The sequence below is a fragment of the Setaria italica genome, chromosome IV, assembly GCF_000263155.2.
Source record: "Setaria italica strain Yugu1 chromosome IV, Setaria_italica_v2.0, whole genome shotgun sequence".
Taxonomy (NCBI): domain Eukaryota; kingdom Viridiplantae; phylum Streptophyta; class Magnoliopsida; order Poales; family Poaceae; genus Setaria; species Setaria italica.
The window spans coordinates 26030412-26052017 of record NC_028453.1 but is presented as its reverse complement, the minus strand read 5'-3'; the positions used below and the strand labels follow the sequence as shown (position 1 = coordinate 26052017).

The 21606-nt window shown below is 41.3% G+C and overlaps 3 protein-coding genes across 4 annotated transcripts; all 3 read left to right on the top strand.

Moving 5' to 3' along the window:
- Positions 1–2283: 2283 nt before the first annotated feature.
- LOC101754077 (CMP-sialic acid transporter 1) lies at positions 2284–6905 on the top strand. Of its 2 annotated transcripts, none has more exons than XM_004965441.3 (8): positions 2284–2470; positions 3062–3145; positions 3296–3510; positions 4236–4314; positions 4895–5064; positions 5212–5398; positions 6135–6212; positions 6295–6905. In XM_004965441.3, exons 1-8 carry the CDS (start codon positions 2420–2422, stop codon positions 6397–6399), a joined length of 969 nt encoding a protein of 322 aa, XP_004965498.1. In that variant the 5' UTR covers positions 2284–2419; the 3' UTR covers positions 6400–6905. The 2 variants fall into 2 exon arrangements, with proteins under 2 accessions (XP_004965498.1, XP_004965499.1); XM_004965442.3 differs by lacking the exon at positions 2284–2470 and adding an exon at positions 2491–2616.
- Positions 6906–9693: 2788 nt separating this feature from the next.
- On the top strand, positions 9694–10392 carry LOC101754725. Its single transcript, XM_004965443.3, has one exon. It carries the CDS (start codon positions 9818–9820, stop codon positions 10115–10117), a length of 300 nt encoding a protein of 99 aa, XP_004965500.1. The 5' UTR covers positions 9694–9817; the 3' UTR covers positions 10118–10392.
- Positions 10393–16369: 5977 nt separating this feature from the next.
- Positions 16370–17137, top strand: LOC101755134. Its single transcript, XM_004965444.2, has one exon. It carries the CDS (start codon positions 16471–16473, stop codon positions 16771–16773), a length of 303 nt encoding a protein of 100 aa, XP_004965501.1. The 5' UTR covers positions 16370–16470; the 3' UTR covers positions 16774–17137.
- The last annotated feature ends 4469 nt before the right edge of the window (positions 17138–21606 follow it).

The window sequence follows — 21606 nt, the reverse complement described above, 5'->3', positions numbered from 1 at the left end:
ATAACCACTTCAATCATTCAACTCAATACAAATGTTACAACCGGAGGCAAAATAGTACCATATTTACATGATAACACCACAAATAAGTTCACCAATTCATAGAACACTAGTGATTTGTAATGTTTGTCTTGCACATATTCATACATATGAGTAAGTGACTCGTGATTTTTACATGGCATATATACTAATAAAACAACATCATCAACTTTACTTTTTTAATTGTTACTATATACTTGAAAAAAACAAAAGGAGAGAATCGTAAAGAAAAGAAAAAAGAAAGTAGAAAAGAAAGAAATGAGAAAAAAAGGCAAACTTCAGTTTACATGTGAGGATCAAGTTAAAGGAAAAGGAAGAGGTGGCTGGTGGCGTGCGCATCCAATCAGTATTCTTGTAGCATTGAATCACTTAACATATATTTATGTATGTAGGCACGGCTGAAAAAAAAGGAAAGGAAGAATTAATAAAACAATAAAAAGGAAAACCGCAGCGCTGCAGGTCAGCTCACCTTACCTTGGTAACGGTCCATTGCGGCCCAGTGCGCACGGCAGCAGCAAGCGCCGCTGAAGGTGATGACCGCACAATCATCGCGTACCCGATGTATATTCCCGGCGGGTGATTTGGGGCGTGATTGGTTATCTGACGAGCTCAGTCTCGCTCCCGCCGGCCAGGCTCGCTGGATGCGGCATCCATTTGTTTGGTCTGCATCAGCCAGGCTACTCACAAATAGTCCGTTCCATGCTCAGCCAGTCTATTTTTTCTCTCACAGCACGCTCATCCACGTGCTCCTCACGCATCGCGCGAGCTTGGCTCCGTGGAAACGCTGAAAACTTTTGCATCCCGCGAGCCTGGCTCGGAGGCACATGTTGCATCGAGTCTGTTCAAAAGCTGGTGCGGGCATCCAATCCTAGGTAGGTTGCATCTGACGAGCCTAGACGTGGTGGGATGCAACCAACCAATCCGACCCTTGGGTCGTGGGGGAACAGCACGGCGAGATGACGTGTTGTTGATTTAAGAGTGCTTTTTGTTGGGCTTTTCAATCTATTTTTGCTTTTGCGAAAGCCAAAAGTTAATCAAAAGGTCTAAAAGTTATAGATACTTTTGCCCAAAAGCTGCTTTTGCTCTAGTACAAAACCAAAAGCACCTTTCCCCCGTGCTTTTAAGTGCTTTGATCGTTAGTGGGCAGAAGAGGAGGCACCCGACGGCCAGTAGCAGGAGGAAGGTTAGGCCGAGTGCGCGCTCCGGGACGGCTCCGGTGGCTGCAGGCGCCGGACCGAGCTCAACTGCACCGGCGACAGCGACGGATTCGCCACGCTCACAAATATGAAGCTGCCGGAGTCGACCAACGCCATGAGATTTGGTTGGAAAACTGACCTGTTCTGTGATGAAATTCGACCAAACCATCCATCAATTCATCCCGAGCCTTTAACCAAAATTGTTGCTTATACGATCAGCTACAAGTGATAGATAGCACTTTTGTTCCAACGATCAAAGGATTTGGAGATAAAGATTTCTGAACTTTAGTGCAAAACAAGAGCCCTTACTGAACCGGTAGAACTTGTCCATCAGTTTAACCGTCAGAGTTTGCAGTGCAAACTTCAATATTTGAGGCTTTAATTTAAATATTCAAATCAACCTTTATTTATCTTGCTGAAATTTATTAACCTCATGTTATACATTCCATTTTGCATGTTATAATCAACACTATTTTTAGAATTTTTCTAAACTTTGAGCTAAAGTTGGCTACTTAACACTGTTTTCAGAGTTGAAATGGCAAAATTAGTACAACATACAAGTGGCACGAGACTGTTTGATGGATATTGTTCTATTTACGTGGACCAGTCACTTTGACGGATGAAAAATATAAATAGTTATTTACATGCGAATTAGTGAACATATTATTTTATTACGAACAATTTGCATATAAACAGACCTTCAGACCTTTAGGGGCATTACAGTTATACAACCTACAGTTTCACAGCTCCTACAGTTATTTTCATCTCACAGCAGCTTCTCCAAAAATTAAAGCACAACCAAACACGCGTCGGCGAGCTCCCGGGCTCGCGTCAGCGGGCGGAGTCGGTGCAGCAAGTCGTCTGGGCCTCGTCAAGTTGAGACGGGGTTGTGGGCTGCAGATGTGTATTGGGCAGAGGACTTTGTTGTTGTGTATATCCATGGGCTTTGTTGTTGTGTTCGGGTCGGAGATTTCTTGGGCCGCAACACTACGGAACTAAACACAGCGGCCCGGCACAGTTTCTGGACAATAGAGAAATATCGGAACGTACCGGGGGGTAAAATGAAAAGGTAAGTTCATCGTGCTCTGCCACTGCTAGTCGGTAGTGGTGCGCCGCCGGCTGCCGCCCGCCTCCAATCTCGTCTCCGTACAGACCCGGACAGCGCCGCGGCGTCGAAGGAAACGACGATGCAGTGGTACTTGGTGGCCGCGCTCCTCACCGTCCTCACCAGCTCCCAGGCAATCCCCTAGACCATCTCTGTTTTCCCCGTTTCCTCTTCCTGTTTCTCTGCCGACGGAACTAAACAAAGCGGTCCAGATCTGTCGACAGTCGAGGATTGGTTGCACGATTCGGTTGCTGGGTGCTTTGGGGGTATCCTCTCGAGGTGAGCGGTGGAATGGATGGCGTAGGTGTCCTCAGCCTGCAATTTTATTCCTCATTGTTGGGGGCTTGTCGCAATGACCATATTGGAGAAAACCATGCACTCCTGGGATTCCATTGGTAGAAAGACATGGTCCTGGGCGAAACTGGTTGTCTGGAAGCTTGGTATTTGTTACTTATGTTGTATTGCTGTGAGGTACATGGGGTCCATTTGGTGGAATTGTGGAATGGGAAATGATCTGGCTGTGAGTTCGTGAGTGAAAAATCTTTATTTGAAGTGAATAATCATGGTCATTGAACAATCTTGGGTCTGAGTATGGGAGGCAGAATTTAAGTCATAGTTAAATAGCCCTGGAATGTTGCACATGTGTTGTTGTTTGACTTGGTTTCTTAATTTGTCGATCTCCTGTGTTAACATTAGTACATTACCCTTTCCTGACTGTGTGCAGGGTATATTGACTACTCTCTCCCAGAGCAATGGCAAATATAAGTACGACTATGCAACCATTCCCTTCCTAGCAGAACTTTTCAAGGTACGAAGCTGCAATTCTCTTCATTCTTAAGCTGTCGTACTTAAGGTGTTTGGTACCCTTATATCTGTCAATTATAAATGGTGAAAACATGCACTTGACAATTTTTTGAAATTGAATCTCTGTGCTAACATTACCCTGTCCTCAACGCAGTTGTCTGTATCAAGTTTCTTCCTTTGGAAGGAATGCCAATCTTCATCTCCACCAAGGATGACAAAGGAGTGGAGGAGTGTCCGACTATATCTTGTTCCTTCAGTAATATACCTCATCCACAACAATGTCCAGTTTGCAACCTTGACCTATGTTGATCCATCTACCTATCAGATAATGGGAAACTTGAAAATCGTCACCACTGGAATTTTGTTTAGGTGTGCAACTTGTCTCTTCACTAAAGTGTCCATTCTGTTATGCTTCTTAACACCATTTGCACAATAGAATCCATGTTTTATTTCCTAGTGTGCTCTGGACCCAATCTTCGAAGCAGTCTGTTTGAGAATTTGATGTGCATTTGTGACTTTGAAAATAGTCAGATGATTCAGAATAATTGAAGTGGCAGGAATTTATTTTGTCTGTGTTCTAGCCTTAATCAGTTATTTTACTTGGCACTCGTACTGCTAACTATCATCTTAATACATCCTGTAATTTAAACAACGTTTAAGCCCTTAACTTTCTAAAGATGCGATAATTGTGATAATTTATTGAGTTTCACTGTATGTGGGTAATCCTTCCCATAATCCAATCTTCTTGAACATTCATCTTAATGTTAAGTATTTTCAGGCAATAAATGATAAACTGTTCTCTGTTTGTTACACTGTCTAAGCAGTGATTCTAAAATGCTTACACCTTTTTCTTGGTGTACATCTCATAATAAGATTTTTCACATGATGTTTGTGCACTTTGTTGTTTAGCTTCCAGAGTTGTGCTTACTCCTATTTCCACAAGCTTATGTTTGTTTCTCCAAATGCATTTTAGACTTTAGATTTGTTGCCAGCAATATGTGGAATCTACATGCATCAAAGTGTATTCTGTGTCATTGGTGCTTATTCTTCCTTTAATTGACTAGTACTATTGCTTTTGTCTGTAAATCTACCAGGCTTGTCCTCAAAAGGAAGTTGTCAAATCTACAATGGATGGCGATTGTTTTGCTAGCCGTTGGTACAACTACTAGCCAGGTTTGTTATTATGAAAATATCTCTATTTTTTCTCGCAGAGTTCTTATTTTACTTAAGATGTATTTAACAATGACCCTACTTAAACTTGTTAAGTAGTGTTTCACTCTGATAACTGATGAGTTAATCAACTACACAAGTTTGCCTTGATGCAGTGGTGTGGCTGCTTCTAAACCCTTTCCTCTTAATAAAATACGTGCTCATGCACATTGTCGAAAAAAGTGAGCACGTAATCGTCTGGCTGTCAGGTTTTTGTGAGTTTTGTTGACACTGAATATATATGTAATTTTCTTTGGTATGTGCAGTAATCTAATTTCAGAATTGTACCAATGTCACAACCTATCACATAATTGCTAGATAAACTGAAAGCTTTGGGAAGTTTATTAAGGTCTGGTTAGTTAACTAGAGGTATTCGTTTTTATACATGAAATCAATAAACTAACAGAACAAATTGATTTTGTTGGTGTTATTTGCTATTTTCGTTTGAACTAAAAATACATGGATTAACTATGCTATGTAGCCTAGTTGTAGTTGAGTTTAGTTACTAAACTTGGACTGAGTTTAAACTTACTGTCTCTTGCAGGTGAAAGGATGTGGAGATGCACCATGCGATTCGCTTTTCTCAGCACCATTGCAGGGTTACATGCTTGGGATACTTTCTGCTTGTCTTTCAGCACTAGCTGGTGTCTACACGGAGTATTTGATGAAGAAGAACAATGATAGTTTGTACTGGCAAAATGTACAATTGTATACGTAGGTATCTATATCTTACACTTGTCCACTGTCTGTAATTCCTAATTCCACCAACCAAGAACCCACTGTGCATCTGTGCATACTTCTTGAATTCCCCAGTGTTCTTGAACAGCATGTCTACTAAATATTCATCCTATAAGCTTTCAGGTTTGGAGTTATATTCAACATGGGATGGCTAATTTATGGTGACTTCAAAGCTGGATTTGAGTTGGGTCCCTGGTGGCAGCGCCTATTTAATGGCTATTCTATCACAACATGGATGGTTGTGTTCAATTTAGGGTCCACCGGTCTGCTGGTATCATGGTTGATGAAGTATTCAGACAATATAGTTAAGGTGACGTCACTTGGGTTCTGTTTTCCATTGAAGCAGATTATGATAGTTTTTTTGGTTGAACCGCTTTTTGAGAATGTTTTGTATTTTGTTAACTGCCTTTTGTCATCTAGATTGCAAACACAGTATTATTGTGTCTTGAAGTGCAGATTAATTATGACAGAAACAACAGTAGGATAAGGGATAGCAGAATATATATTAGCCTTAATATTATTTCCCAAACAAAATACATGATTTTTATGATTGTGTTGCCTCTGCTGCTTCAATACAAGCATAGCAACTGCAAAATGACCCTCCTTATCAGTGCAGCTAAAAAGTTTGAACTTAATGTTTGTTCCTAATGCTGTAAAGTGAAACTGTATTTTTCTCTGTATGACTATGTCAATTCGCTGTGTTGGCATTTGTTTAAACAATGTCTTACTGACTGCTCTGGCTCTTTTATTGCATACTATGCCTAAGAAGGCATGTAAATGGAACCATCAGTAATTCAGTATGTCCTGTGTCAGAAAAGGAGGATTTAGGTAGCAATTCATAGTGGTTGATACAGGAATTTTGCTTTATTGAAAATTTCTTTCCATGAACCTTTTTGTGAGTTGGTTTGGAACATTTGATTTTGTCGAACTCATTTTATCTTATTAATAGGTTGCTTGGCAAAAGTTGTTTGTTCATTTTAAGTTTATACATCGTTTTGTCTGCACCTGAAGCTGAAAGGTTGTGTCATGGAACTCTGTTTTGACAGGTGTACTCAACTTCAATGGCCATGCTTTTGACAATGGTTTTATCTATATATCTTTTCAGTGTGAAAGCCACAGTTCAGGTGCTTTTATTGTAAATCTACTTCTGGGTTCTTGTTAGTTATTGTTTTGTACTAACACCTGCTTTAACCCCTTTTTATGCAGCTTTTCTTAGGCATTATCATCTGCATAATTTCCCTGCAGATGTATTTTATGCCTGTCCACATGCTTGTTGAATTGCCACAAACATTCCCTGTTACATCAAAGTAGGCTCATGTCACTGTTAGCTAACCTATTGATCAGAGGGTAGAACACTGTTGATTGAAGGAGCAGTTAGTTGATTATCTGGGGCCAAGATCTGTTTGATTAATCTATGTGGAAAAATTCATGGCTGCAATCTCAACCGCTGTCGTTAGTTTCATGCTTCAGAAAAAGGTGAATTAATAGTGAGCATGTAACACCAATGGATAAAAACTTCCGTACCAGCTTTCCTACTTTTATACAGGTAAAAGATGGGAGGCTAATTGGTATGGTTTTGCCTTAGGGAAAGGAAATCAAAGCAAATATTCTTCTAATATTGCATAACTGTTCATCCACGTTGTATCCAAAATTCACATTAATGATGCCGTATAGATACAAAACTGGTGAGTGCAATGAGTTATGTCATCCTTGCAAAAAAGTGTATTATTCTCTCCATATTACAACAGTCATTTTTCCCTGCATTCTATCATGTAGTTATCTTTTAAGGAAAGATTCAAACTGGACTTCATTGAGTACATCCTCATACATGTCTTTCAAGGTTGATTTGTATTTTGGTAATGGCATTTAATTCAAATCAAATAATGCTGTCCTCATCAGTTGTGATCAAGTGTCTGTCATCGTGTTATGTAGTAGTATATCTGACTAGATAGTGTTTCTAGCATTCATCATCCTGATTTTTTATCATCAGTTGCTATAAATTGTTGTTTTTATGCCAGTAGCTGTTCACTCTTTAATCTACAAGAAGGTATCACAGTGTAAATCCATTCAATTCACAAAAGTCACATCATTGTTAAATTAGGTTGCTTCTGTATATACTTATGATTATAAACAGTTTTATTGTACAAATGTTTGAGTCTTCAGCCTGCACCTTGACCATACCATTTGCATTATAAGATACATGCCTTGATGCGTGAACAAAATTTCCTTCTTGAAACATGAAAAATCTCCTCTTAAAATGTGTACTTAGAAAAATGCAATGTATAGCCGAAAATTGTATTTCTTGCTGTGGTTGAGCCTCAATCTCACAACCAAGCGAGTGCATGGTGCTTGTTGCAATATCTCAGGCAGCTGCCAGATGGTTATTGATGTACCAATGCAAGTTTGTATAACTGTGCGTGAAAATTGATGCTACCTTTGTTGGCTGCCCACTACCCTCTTGTTTTTGTTGGTTCAAGCCCTTTCAAGAATTCATTGAATGGTGTGCCTTCTCTGTGATTCTATTGCTGCATATTAGGCTGTATAACTAAGTATAGCTTTTCATTGGTATAGCAGTACCTGCTTGGGTTTTGGTCATCTGTACTGAATTCTCTGCATGTATGCCTACTTGCTAGTACTCAGCTACTCGCCGCCTTTAGAAAGATCGGCACTGTGCTGTATCTTTTTTGATCGGCAGCATTGAGTCCTGAGATTCTTCCCTCTTCCTCAAGAAAACTTTTAGGTTCCAGGTGAGCTGGCCCTAGACACTCTAGGCTATAAAGGAGAAGCTATGTGACCATGTGAACTATGGACCTTGCTTAAATTTCGCTAGGATTGGTCCAGGGATGACTTGACTGCCCACCCCAGATACGTAAATTTCAGACTAAGTTGTCTTCAACCTAGTTATGTATATGATATATTTTTATTTTAGTCTTATGAGTTACAATGGAAGGATATGTAGTGGCCTTTCCAGTGGCTTACTTCTATGAAAGCTTAATAACATTAGAGAATCTTTTGAGAACATAAACACTTGACATAATAAAGTTGGCCGGTGAATATATGGGGAGTGCCTTTTCTTTCTGAGGTCAGTTCCATTTCAGCCGTATGGCCTGGATGGGAGTTATTTTTCACCGAGAATTTGAGAACTTTATGGTTCGATTCGACCACACTGTAAATCTGTTCTCTGTGGTGGATTCCCCTAGTAATCTCTTAATGCATAGGCTGTTATAGAGTTTACATGGTTTCCCCCAAATTCAAGACTTTCCTTTTTTTGAGTTAATGGGAGGAAAAGGAGGTGGGCAAGGTGGCTTGTAAAGGCAGCATTGCCTTCAGGTATTCCTTTTTGGTGCGCTTTGATAGTTTTTAGCAAAGGAGCTCTTCATCTAGAGCGTGCCTGTGGAGACGTTTCTTGTTTTCCCTGTGCACAATAACTGATGCTGGAAACAAAGCTTGAAACGCAATCTATTCTTTTTCTGCAAAATACCGGTGAAGGTTGGCAGTTGTAAGTTTCCAACAATGCTCGTTAAAGCAATCAAGGAACATCAGATAAAGACAGCAACTGAGATGCACAAAGGAAACGGTAACCATCAATGGCGACTGATCGATGAGTTGAGCCAGATCGATCTGGTATAACAGGCTCGGATTCGGTGCGGTTCCCCTCTTCACTGGTTTCTTCTCACCGTGACCCTCCTTCCGCTTGTTGAGAAGAGGGAAAAGGCAAAGGCTCACCATTTTCTTTGTTGCGCGAAAAGGATACGCAGCTTGTTTTGATGCGCCAATCTGAGTTTCTTTCTCGAAGTTAGTATGATGCTATTCCCTTCTTGTTTTCCCCTTCTCCATTTCTTCGAGGAATGTCAGTTTTGGCTAGACAACAAAATCGAAATGAGGTGGAGAGGGGAAACAGATTTGCCGAAAGGAGGTTGCCGTTTGTGCACAAGGGGTGTGCCCCTGCCCCTGTTTCGTGTCGCCCATAGTATCAGCGCCTTGCCGGCCCAGTGCTCAGTGCTCACCACAGCACGTCACATCCCTTGGAACAGAAACGCTTGCGACGCAAGCCTGCCTGCAATGCACGCCGAACTCATGCAACCCCATCCTAACCACAATCCCCAAGATACTCTCCTTGAAATGTTTCTCGGCAGAGAGAAGATCTCTAATCTTATGGTTCATTCTAGTATGAGATTCTGTTGCATCAGTCACGGAGTAAATAAATTCCTTGCAAGAGGAGAAATCAGCGCCCAGAATACTCTACTTGAAATGTTTTTTTTCTGGAACTGAGAAGAACTCTAATCTTTTGGATGAGTCTAGTAATAAGATCCTGTTGCATGAATTGGGGAGTTAAATGAAGTCCTTAAAAACACAGGCACAGCATCTCCCGAAGCAAAGCTGTGATTATGATAAAATTGACATCAAGGTATCTTTTGACGAATACGTGCGAAGCGAGGCTGAACGATGAAACGCCATTTCTTACGTGAGCAAGTGCTCCACGACCATTGTATCAACGTGATGTCGATGATGAAACGCTGTAACCGCCTAGTACAAGAGTCTCCCATAAACTTCATAACACAATCGCAGTGAACAACCCCTACCACTATCCACGCTGCTGGTATTCCTCTCCCATTCCCCCTCTATAAAAAGGCCTCTACGGCTGATCATCCCCTTCGCAAGATCACTCGAGCCAGCCAAGCAACATCAACAGCAGCTTCTTGCTGTCTCTCCAGAGTCCCTGCGCGCCATGGGATCCTTGGGCCCTACCGTGACCGTGAGCATGGCCAAGCCCAACGGCGGCGTCGGCGGCCAGCCGCCGGAGCAGGAGAGGAACGAGGGCGGCGGCAGGTGCGGCGTGTTCGGCAGCGGCGTCTGCGGCTTCCGGATGCCGCTGCACTACCCGCGGTACAAGAAGGCGGACTACGAGGCGATGCCGGAGTGGCGCGTTGACTGCCTGCTCCGCGAGTACGGCCTCCCCGCCGACGGCGACCTCGACAGCAAGCGCCGCTTCGCCATGGGCGCCTTCCTCTGGCCCGACGAGTACTGAACTGGAGAAGGAAGCTCACCGCCGCCCGGGCGTGATTTCACCCTGCCACCGTATATTCAGAGGACGAGGCTGCATCTATCTGCACGCAGCTTCAGTAATACCACATAGTATACTACATAGCAGTAGCAACCTGATTATGTATCTCGTCACACTCACTATTTAGAAAGAGGGTCATCTTAACTTAATCATCTGCGTGTAATATGACACAGAGGCGGTGAATGCGTGTTTCTTGCGCCCTGTATGGCTATGGAATAAGATGTGTTTATTTTATCAGAGATCGTGTGTTATGCCTTTTTGTTAATTTTGCCTTTTCCATTTTTGAGGTTTCAAAGAAGAGTTGAAGTGTTCTATGCACGCTTTGCGTCTCTGAATTCTGAACGATTGCAGTTGTAAAACTCTGATCTGTTTCAGTGTTGTTACACTTGGATTGAGAGAAAGAAGCAGGGTTTCAAACTTGCAAGTTCTGACGGTTTGCCGGTAACTAGTGGCCGGGTTTTCTTCCGGGAACCTGTGATCCAGGCATTCAGCACGTTACCAGGGTTGGGGACGTAGCTGGGGCGAAGTCTAGATTGAAACCGGCCATGGTTTTGCAAATCAACGAACGCCTCTCGTCCAGCAGCACCCACAGACTCGAGCTCTCGACGAAGACAGACCTCTATCCCGTGTGGAAGTCTCTAGAAGCATCAGGAAGGTGTCGTGACGCAAATCCATCTTGTAGATGCCCTGGCATACGTCATCTAGCAACTGAAGCGGCTGTAGCAGGATTTGTGGTTGCTATAGTTGGACTGGCTTAATGACTGAGATCTCCTAGCAGATACTAAACCATAACCGATACCCATAGTAATACAAGAAAACACTCAGAGAACCTTAGATATATATCTTTGTAGCATCTAATCTAAGAACACCGTACTAAACTGTATCAGTTGTGCGTGCGCAATTTCCGACTTCAAAAATCCCATCATGTATTTTTCACACATTCTGTCAGGTTGTTTCAGCTTCAGTTTGGAAATTTATACCGCTTCAAAATGATGTGTGGCTTTTCATCATGCTTATGTTTACTAATTCAGCTGTTTTATAAAGGTGCGCATACGTTACAAGATTTAAATTTGATCATCTTTGGTTGAATTTAGTCTAACCATGCATAGACACAATGATGCTTAAATAGTGTCCAAGGATATTTATAATCTTCTTGTTTTGAACAATATAACAGAAAAGAGATGGCAGGCGAAATTAAAATTTGTTAATTCAGTAGCACCATGTATATTGAACCTGGAAAAGTAAAAGTTGACGGAACTACAGCTTCCACCTCTCATAAAATCAGTTTTAGGACTCAAAACGACATACAAGTTGTAGGTTGTTTTAGCTTTTCTAGGTTCTTAGGTTTTGACATACATCTAGATATATATTATATCTAGATACATAGGAAAAATTATGTATGTACAATTTGAAATTGAAGGAGTAGTTCTCAAGAGGTACCTCTCCGTGTAGGGAACAGATATCCATCACTGTTAACAACGCCTTGACATACAGTTGTCTACAGCTAGCTATTCTATCATCTAGCAGTATCAAGCTTCCTTCTCAAGATGGATCATGTCTCTTTAGGTCATTTACCATTCAACCAACTTTTTTATATAAGCAAGGAGTTGCTTTGTTTTGTAATGTAGAGACATTTGTGTTCCATACGACCATGGCATTGCTTCTTGCCTAGCTAGTTTCCTCATATTTCAATAGGCACATCAGGGAGTTGCCTAAGGATATAAATGGTGTAATTCCGATCTTGAAGTGAAATATGTCATTACTGATGGGCAGTTGCGCACAACCATCAAATTAAGCAAATCACTGAAATATGCTTAGATATGCCATATCAGTCAATTGAAACATATTCGCGGAGGAGAATATCCATACCACTGGCATATAATCTTTGACGAGTTAATAAAGTTCTGGTTCACATCTCCAGAGGACAAGTGGCTGATCCTTAATTACTGTATTGCAAGATCATTTAAGAGCTAATGATGGGTATTGGGTATTAAGAAGCATTCCAACTTGCAATTTAAGATCGATGTCCCCCTAAACATTCTCTCAGCCACTATCTTTATTCTAGCATCCTGCACAAAATTCACATGTCCATAACTCGTCTTGTGCCTCTGAAGTCTGATCTACTGCGAGTATGAATCCGCTTTGACCTGCTTCAGTGGTCTTACAGCTGGCTACCAGTACTGCTTACTTCTGGTTACCACCTTGGCCAATTTGAGCAACATTCGAGGTTAAACAACTTGGCTAATTTGACAAATTGAACTTTTGTAATGCCTTATCTGCGACTGCGACCATCTCGGAGAAGAGAGGACAGCTGTGAATCCATAAATCAATATGCCACAGGGCGCATAAAAACCGGAAGGAACCAGTGCAGGTAAGTATGTAGTACTCCCTATATAAGGTGTGCATTTACTTGAAAAGGTCAAACTTTACAATTTTTAGCGATGATTAATAAAATAATATACATGTTCACCGTACCAGAAGTTGCATTAGTATATGCGCATTTAAGTGAATTTTTATAATAATAAAGTTTTGTAGCAACTGACACTATTTTACATGAGAAATAAAGGTCACGATCCACTTTTAAAACTTTTTCATGGACTTAGAGTAACTCCAAGAGCCCCCTTAAAACAACACGAAAATCAGATTTAGGGAGAAAAAGTAGAAATCCCACGCTCCAACAACACCCCCATCGTCACCAAAAAAATATGGTAGTCCACATCCGGCCTCCGTTCTCCCGCATATTTTCGCGAGCTAGCGCTTCCCCAATCGTCCCTCGCGTGCTCATCCTTTCCTGCGCGCCATTAGTTTCCCGCGATTTATTTTGCCAGCGGTGGCACGACGAACTGGCGGCGTGCTGATTCCGGCAACCACAGCGGCGGGCGGAGAGAGGAGGGAGCGAGGGCGTGGGCACTAGCGTCTCACCAGGATTCCATTTTGATGGTCGCTTGGGGAAGGAGTGGCCGGAGGGTGGAGTTCACCGGCGAGGCGGAGCTTCAGGTGGCATTGGCAGTGGTGGGTCGGGGAACCTCAATCCTCGACCGAAGGGGCCATGCCCGGCGCCTAGGAGTAGTGGAGGGTGGAGCTTGGGAGGTGAGGAAGGTGTGTATGGTAGCGATTTGAAGGGGATGGTCGAGGTGCTTGGATTTGGCCGGGGAAGTTGTCTGGATCGAGCTCGGTTCGGTCTGTGTCCGCAGGAAGAAGCACGAAGAAAGAAAAGGAAGGGAGACAAAGGGAGACCGAGGCCCGGCCAGCTCTTGGCTTTGGGGAGGGTCCACGCGCTTGGGGAATTTATTATTGGGGATCTGCTGTGGAATGGTATGATTTTGGGAAAAGAAATTTTTAGTAGAATCCTCAATACATAGTTTTGAGGAAAAATTTTTTAGGAGACTCTTGGAGATGCTCCTAATTAATGGATAGAGAGGTTTATCGTCTTATATTTGAATTCATCGTTCCCCTCGACCCCATAGCAATTGTTTTATGCTCTGAGGTAACATTCAAGAATCAAGATGACTATTGGGAGTAAAGTAAAAAAGAAATGATTTGATGTCCCTTGGAGGCTTGGACTCCTCTGACTTTTCTTGGGCTGGGCTGCACAAGCAGCTGCAGCTGCACAGGGTAACAGGTCCCACAGTCTAGCCTCAGTCCGCACACTCAGCTGCTGCTGCTACAGCAGCGATATCAAACGAACAGCCTAATTTCTATCGGATCCCGTTTGGATTCCTTCATTTTAAAGAAAAGAAATCTACTTAATGGAGTAGTCATTACTCAACTTTTTAAAGTTTAGATACTATCTTAAATTCATGGGGGTGGGAGATGGAAATTGATTCTATAGATCCTCGTGCTATATTTCTAATATGCAACTTATAGCACGCTCTTCGACTCGCTTCCCTATAGCAGAAGTGCAGCACATAAGTATCTCTCCCATATAGCCAACAATAATATACAAATATATTCCACGTACAACTATATTAGTTTAATTAATTTATGTATAAATTATGATTATTAGAATGGAATTCAATTCCAAGGATCCAAACGGGACCTTGGTTGAATAGCAAGTTCAAGCTCTGCCTCTGGTTATAGGGCTTTAGGTACTGGGCATATCTGTTTCCTTTTTCTCATTTTGAGTAACAACATTATTTGTAACTTTAAAGTCATGAAAATAGAGATAGAAGTCTCTAATCTTGTTTTTAGACTCCAAGTTATGAATGAAACCACGCCAAAATGATGTGTGCAGTTCCTCATGCTTCTTGTTTTTTCTGGAAGCTAAGACCCACTCAGGCTTTGTAAGCTAATTAAGCACTCTCAAAAATTGGGGCCTTCGTACTTCTCAAGAGATAAACTCCAAACAGGTACCAATATTGTTGCCATATTTTGGCATGAAAGTTTCGTGAGTACTGGCATGATGAAATGGCTGTAGATGCCTCTATTGGTATCCCTATCATATCGATCCAATTCCTTGCTACGATGCTGCATGTCGCTTTAGTGCCTCTATGATTCACCCTCTCTCTTTAAATTTGTAAGGAAGCCACCAATAGTATTATATAAAAATTTTAAATCACCTACACCTACCATATTGTTGCCAGAAGTACATCCCGTTTCTAATGTCTCTCCTCTTCCGATTGAACTAAAAATCTTTTTGGGATCTTTTAGCTAAATTGGACAGGTAGTTTTAATGCATACTAAAACCCATCAATTTAAATTTGGAAGTGAAAACTTACTGAGAGCATTTTAACACAAATTTGGACAACTTTTAATCTGAGAAATAAAGAGCACGTAACTAAAATTGAGAAAATTATGTGGAATTGAAAACTTAGCGAGAGCTTAACTCAAATTCGATTTTTTTTTGAGAAAAATCAAGATGTTTTTAACTGTAATGGAGAAAATTATCAGGGCAAGAACAGCCGCAAATTTTTTATAAATCATTTTACCTAAATCTACCATCCAACAAGTTGAACACCACTCACCTTTTGTGATTGCATAAATGGTTTGTGTGACTGCTCTTAATTATGAAAGAAAATAACTATAAACACACTTGCTATTCCATAAACCCAACTTCAAGTAAGTTAAGCACCCTCACACCTAGGGCCCTAGTAGCTCTCAAGAGGTGACCTTCTGTGTAGGGAGCAGGTTTCTATCCATCATCACTATTGACAACTTGACGTGAATGTTTTATGAGTATGCATGTTGTGATATAATTGTTATTATAGCACTCTCTGCTGCCATCCCTATCATCTAATATGTCGATTTTCCTTCTCAAGAAGGCGCATGTCACTTCAGGGCATTCACTCATTAATTTTGGAAGCCTGTGGTTTTATGGTTGCCCAGCTACTTGTCTTATGTGGACTATTAGAGCCCATCAATCTGTTATTCTTGTAATGGAAATGTAAAGAGTGTGAAAAAAAGTTTGTTTCTAATTAATAGGCGCAACAATTAAATTATGAAAATCCACTCTTGTTGTTAACTATTACTCCCTCCGTTTCAAATTATAGGTCGTTTTAGCTTTTCCAGATGCATAGATATTATTATATATCTAGACATATGGTCTATCTAAGTGCATAATAAAGTTCATAAATCTAATAAAGTCAAAACGACCTATAATTTGGGACGAAGGGAGTATATATCATTGATTATGAGAAAATTGAAATATGCATATATTGATCAAACTATCATGAGCATTAAGAAAACTCAGTGCAAAAGCAGAGAGAAGACGTCTCGTGGCTTTGTCCTTTATGGATTAATAATGGACTTCCTATCCTCTCTTAAATAACATGGCAGTGCTCCTACCTTAATTTTCTTTTTCTAAAAAAAACCTTGTATGGATGCATGTCTTAACATGATATGCCAACACCCGCATATGAGCCGTAGTGGGATTGGAAGGCTCTCAACTAGAGCCTGAGTCATCGTTCAATCCTCAAACTATCATAGAGCATAATATCGGAACAGTGGCATATCCACATGTCAATAACCAAACGAGTCCAGAGCAAATAATTCAATAACCATTGGCCGATTAATTCAATCGGTTTAAATCATTCATAGAATGGCAAGAGTAGATACATGATTGCAGTTGCAAGAGCAAATGTGTGATCAACATGAATGCCAACTTGAAATCAGTGACTGGTTCAGCAAAATTCTCTCAGCCACTAGCTTCACTATAAGGTTCTAGCATCGTCCACAGCATTCCTTCCCTTCCCCTATAAAAGCCTCCACATACTTGAGCCCTCTTTCAGCGATAACAGCACAACAAACACACAGACATCTCCTCTCCCTCTCACTCACGCACACGCCTGCACGCGCGTGAGCTCTCACACACAGAAAGCATGGGTTCCCTAGGCCCAACCACCATCAGTAGCATGAGCATGGCGAAGGCGGCCGGCGTTGGCACGAAGAACAGCGCGGTTGCTGCCACCGATCAGCAGCAAGCTGCAGGCCAGAAGAACTGCAGCAGCTACGCCTTCCAGATGCCACTGCACTACCCGCGGTACAAGAAGGCCGACTACGAGACCATGCCGGAGTGGCGCGTCGACTGCCTGCTCCGCGAGTACGGCCTCCCCGTCGCCGGAGACCTCGACAGCAAGAGAAAGTTCGCCATGGGCTCCTTCCTCTGGCCCGACCAGTACTGAAGCGCTGAATTACCAATCCGGGATTGACAGGAGACCAAGAAATTTTCAGTAGCAGGAGGCCGGAGCTTAGTTATCCGCAGTGGTGCCTCTGGCGACCTGAATTCTAGCTTCTATCCCTGGCGAGAACACTCATATCAGAAAAGAATTATGCGCGGTGTTGCTGTCTTGCTGATATGCCAAGTATAGTTCTTGTTCTACGCACCGGCAGCAATCTAGCATTCCTGTTCTGTTTTGCACAATCATCCGCTCATGTAACCAGGATCGTATATGCATGCTGTGCTGCAATTGATACATGTGTGCATCTATCGATAATTCAATATATGAATCAGTAAGAATATGGATGGTGCCAGTTCTTATTTGAGAACTGCTCTGCGTCACGTTTTTTTTTGGTCAAAACTGCAGCTGAATGCCCGAATGATCAATTTTTGTATTTCTCTCCTATGTGATAGATTCCGAGAAACAAACGTGACTCAAACCAGAACAGCTGAACTAATTAACTCTCTTGACTCTGTGATGATATATTTCACATCAGAAAGCGCATAGAATAATCAGAATGCTGATTGATTTTATTCTTTAACGATCCCTCTTCACTTTGCAGGAAAGTGAATAACGTTGTTAAAAGTTGGTGTTAAGAAGCTAGTGCGACAACCGACCTAAAGTTGTATCTTCCTGGTGGGTGCTCAGTGATGTTATGAGAACTTGTTTGTGCAAATGATGTTGTGGGCGTTTGATTACTCAAATAGTCATTACTGAAGGAAAAGCAAAATATTTCCATGCTTTCATGACTCATGCCAGAATTATCGCACTAACAAGAGTATACTAGATATCCACTTAACACCAATGGTTATCGATGCTGCAAATTTCAGTGCAAATTAAACGAATTATGCTCCTTTGTTTGCTTTTGCTTATGGAAACATCAGATGTTCACATCTGATCTAGAAGCTAGCTTTTTGCTGTAAACTTTTCTTCTTCTGAATGATCAACTCAGCTCTAGAGACACCTAGTGACCATATAGCAATCACTCAGTTAGAAATCTTACAGAATATCTTGGAGTTCACATTTCGTGTATGAAAATAAAGCAACAATCAACCCATCTAAGTGCCCCATTTTTTTGTTTAATATTTTTTTTTGAAAACTTCTGGTATGTTGCACAAGGCAATATATGAGCCCTAAGGTCTTTACTAAGTCACAGCATGGCAACAGCTGCCTTGTGTCCGAGGGCATATACAGGACTTCCTCCGTAGCATAGCTAAGGAACAAAGATGCAGCCAGAGATCTGATCTGCCGGTATTCACTCACCTCTTGGAACAATATTCGATCTCTGCCTCTCTCCATGACTCGATTCTTAATATTCTAACCATTCCATCACCTGCGATGAGTCAGTAGGTGCGGAACAGGGTTGGACTTCATGTTTGGAAACACAGGCATCCACTCCTATGGATCTTGAAAAGGTCCCTTTTCAGAAAAAGAAGGATCTTGAAAAGTTCATTGCCAAGACATGGATCTTTATAAAGTTGCAAAAGCATCATTCCAAGGATCTTTTGTTGGTATAAATAAGGGTGTTCAACTAAGGTTACTTTACTCTGTAGAGGACATAGTGTGGAGTTAGGTAACCCTGATATTTTCTTGTGAAAGTGTTCCTAAATGTTTTGCCCAACATGCCACGCAGTGTCAGGGGAAAAACGTTTTGTCCAGCACATTGTAACAATTCTTTTAAGGTCTTCTCTAGAACAATAAATTTGTACATTACTCTAGTAGGAGCATTATTTCCTTCAAAATTATTGTGAATTTCCCATGAAATAGGTTCTGAAACACGCTTAATAACACAACAGCCAGTTCCAATCAGTGAAATATTCACTTTGGAAACCTCGATGCCTCTTTCAAATCGTCCACAAGTACTCGTCCACAAACATCTAATGGACAGATCTCAACCTTGCTGTCCAACCACCATAAGCTACGGTCCAATCAATGGCTTGCCATGAAATTCTATGCACTCTCAACATGGCATAGTTTCTTTCCAGCCAGGTAATTCCACAGTCTTCCACACCAATCACTGTCCCAAGATCCAAAAACTTGAGCAGCTGTCTGCAGCTACCGTTACGTATCGGATATCCAACTCCAACTAGTTACTCCTGATCAGTCAGTTGTGTTGCTCCTTGTTTCCACATCCCTGATCAATCATGTACTCGTGCATCAGTACATCACATTCAGTGGATGGTGACGTGGTCCTAAGTTCAAGTGCTCAGCCCATATCCGACAGTGATGCCGGCGATGCAATGCCCTGAGGTCGCCGGCGGGATGAAGCACAGGGTTGTCAGAATTTATTGTATCATTGCTGCAGGTTGTTCGCGTCGGTTCTGGAACTTATTATTAGAATTATTTCATCAGATATAGATGGTCCGGGCCAATTCTCTGGTTGCTTTCAGAGTTCAGTGCAGTTTTCATCTATTACTATTGCCTTCAAAATATCATTATTGTGAGGAACAATCAATTATTTGGTTCTACTGGGCCATCCACCGGATACTGCAGGAAAGCTCTCGAGATTTATGATTGTAGCCGAATTATTGCACAAATTTGTGGTCTTGTTTTGTCAAAGCTTGTAAGATATTCAACTTAATAATTAATTGTCACTAATTTGGTTTGATATTTTGTCCCATGCTGTATGTCTGATCAGAAACTGGAATTTCCATGTGTGTGCCCCATTCCCCTGTGGGTCATTTTTTCAGACACGCACAGGGAAATTTGCATTTCCTTGTCGGTATCAAAAAACGCACAGGGAAATAACCAAACCCACAGGCAAATTACTCATTTCCCCGTGTGTAATCAAACCCACAAGGAAAAGAAAAAACGCACAGGGAAATTGCTCATTTCCCTGTGGGTTAGCTTAAACACAAGGGAACTTGGCACAACCCACAGGGAAATTAATTTTTTATACTAAGATGCTCTAAGTTTTCTTTGTCGTTTGATAGTTCCTAGAATCTAATATTCTTAAATTTCTTACAAAATTATGAAATTTGGCTAGGGACCAAACCACATCATAATAATATCACAAAATAGTTTTATCAAGAAAATAAAATTGAGGTTATGTCATTTGATGTCGATTTAAGAGCATATAGTTACACTCAACTCTCTACACTCTAGTAAAATTCAAGGTGCTCAATAGCTAATTTAATATGCTATTGGTTTAGTATGTTTGATCATGAAAATAAAATATCCACAAGTTTAGGCTTTCTTTCGTATTCAGAACATGTTTATAGTCAAACTCTATGCTCTCCAGCAAGATTTAAGATGATCTGTAGCTAACTTTTATTTTTTGCATGAAAATTTAACAAAACATCTATTTCGTGTATTTGTTCACTGAAATAATTTTAATACATTTCAAACAATAATATACATTTATGAGAATTTAAATGTATTATCCCTATTTATTGGACTGAAAAAGAAAAGGGAAAACATCAAACAGTATTGGGCTGGCGCCTCGGCCCACTTCGCAAAAACAACCCAAACTCTCTTCCGGCCTCTTTAGTGTCGCTGATGTTGTACGTCCGATCTCGATCGGACGGTTCCCAGCACGCCCCTGTTCTTCTAACCCTGAGCCCTAACCTTATCCACCTCCCTCCCTACCACAGCCGCCTCCCATCCACATCGTGCCAGTCCTAGCCCGCGCCTCTCCCCCAAAGCTGCCGCCGACCGCCCCTCCCGCAAGCCGCCGCGGATCCGGCCCTCCCCGTGGCCGCTGACTTGAATCTGCTATTCTGCTTAGACTTTAATATGCTAACTTAAATCTAGTTGACTCTTCATACCTGAATTTTCTTGACAGGGAGGCAATTACCAGTTCTCAGGCTTCATGATTGCTACACAGAACATATAGTACTTATCGCATTCAGCTAAGGTAGATACCCTCTTCTTAATTGTGAAGAGGCTATACATTTTCAGTGTATCTTCATGCTTTCTGTATCCCATTCTCAAATTGATTTATGCTTTTGCTATTTCTGAACGCGGAATGTATCTGTTCCACCTCTGGAATGTATCTCTTCAGTATAAGACTATCTTATATAGTGCTACATCACATCTCTTTTCATCAAATTTGACCCAAATTTAGGTGTTAGCAAGATTTTTATTTGCAGGTTCAATTATAGTAGTCACTTCTCTATCATGTGCAATCATTATACTGTTTGGTGACAATGGAGTTTATTGCCCTGCATGTATGTGATTCGGACCTTGCTGTAGTACTCTAGGACTGATTAAATAGTCTTTTACCTTACAATGCCTTGTACTTTTTAGCCTAAGTGAAATAAGATACTACTTAAACTGATTGTATGCTTTGGTCTCTGGCTGTACTTTTTCTGGTGAAGTGAGAATTCTCCACATGTTTTCGTTATTTCCTACTAGATGTGCAAAATTGGCATGACATGCACCTGATGTTAATAGACTTTACTTTAGTTGTAACAGCCACTGTAACATCTGATGTTGGCTCGGAGTCCACTAGTGACGATGATGCAGTAGATGGCCACGGCGGCGATGATCTTGATGATGCAAACATAATTGCAATGGGAACCAGCAACTGACAGTAGGTAGTTTTATTTTTTCAGGTGTTGTGCCTTTGCATACACTTACTAGGTTGGTAAGAGATACACTTGCTTTTGGTAAGGCATGTAACAATTGTGTTGAAGCCAAACATTTAGACATCTCATCTATTGTATGTGGATGTAATGGTCAAGGTCTGATGCCTTATAATTATGCTATTTGTATGATCTATGCCTTATAATTAAGATATTTGTATGATCCAGTTAGCAGGACTATTCTATGAATGATTCAATTCTAATTTAAGCT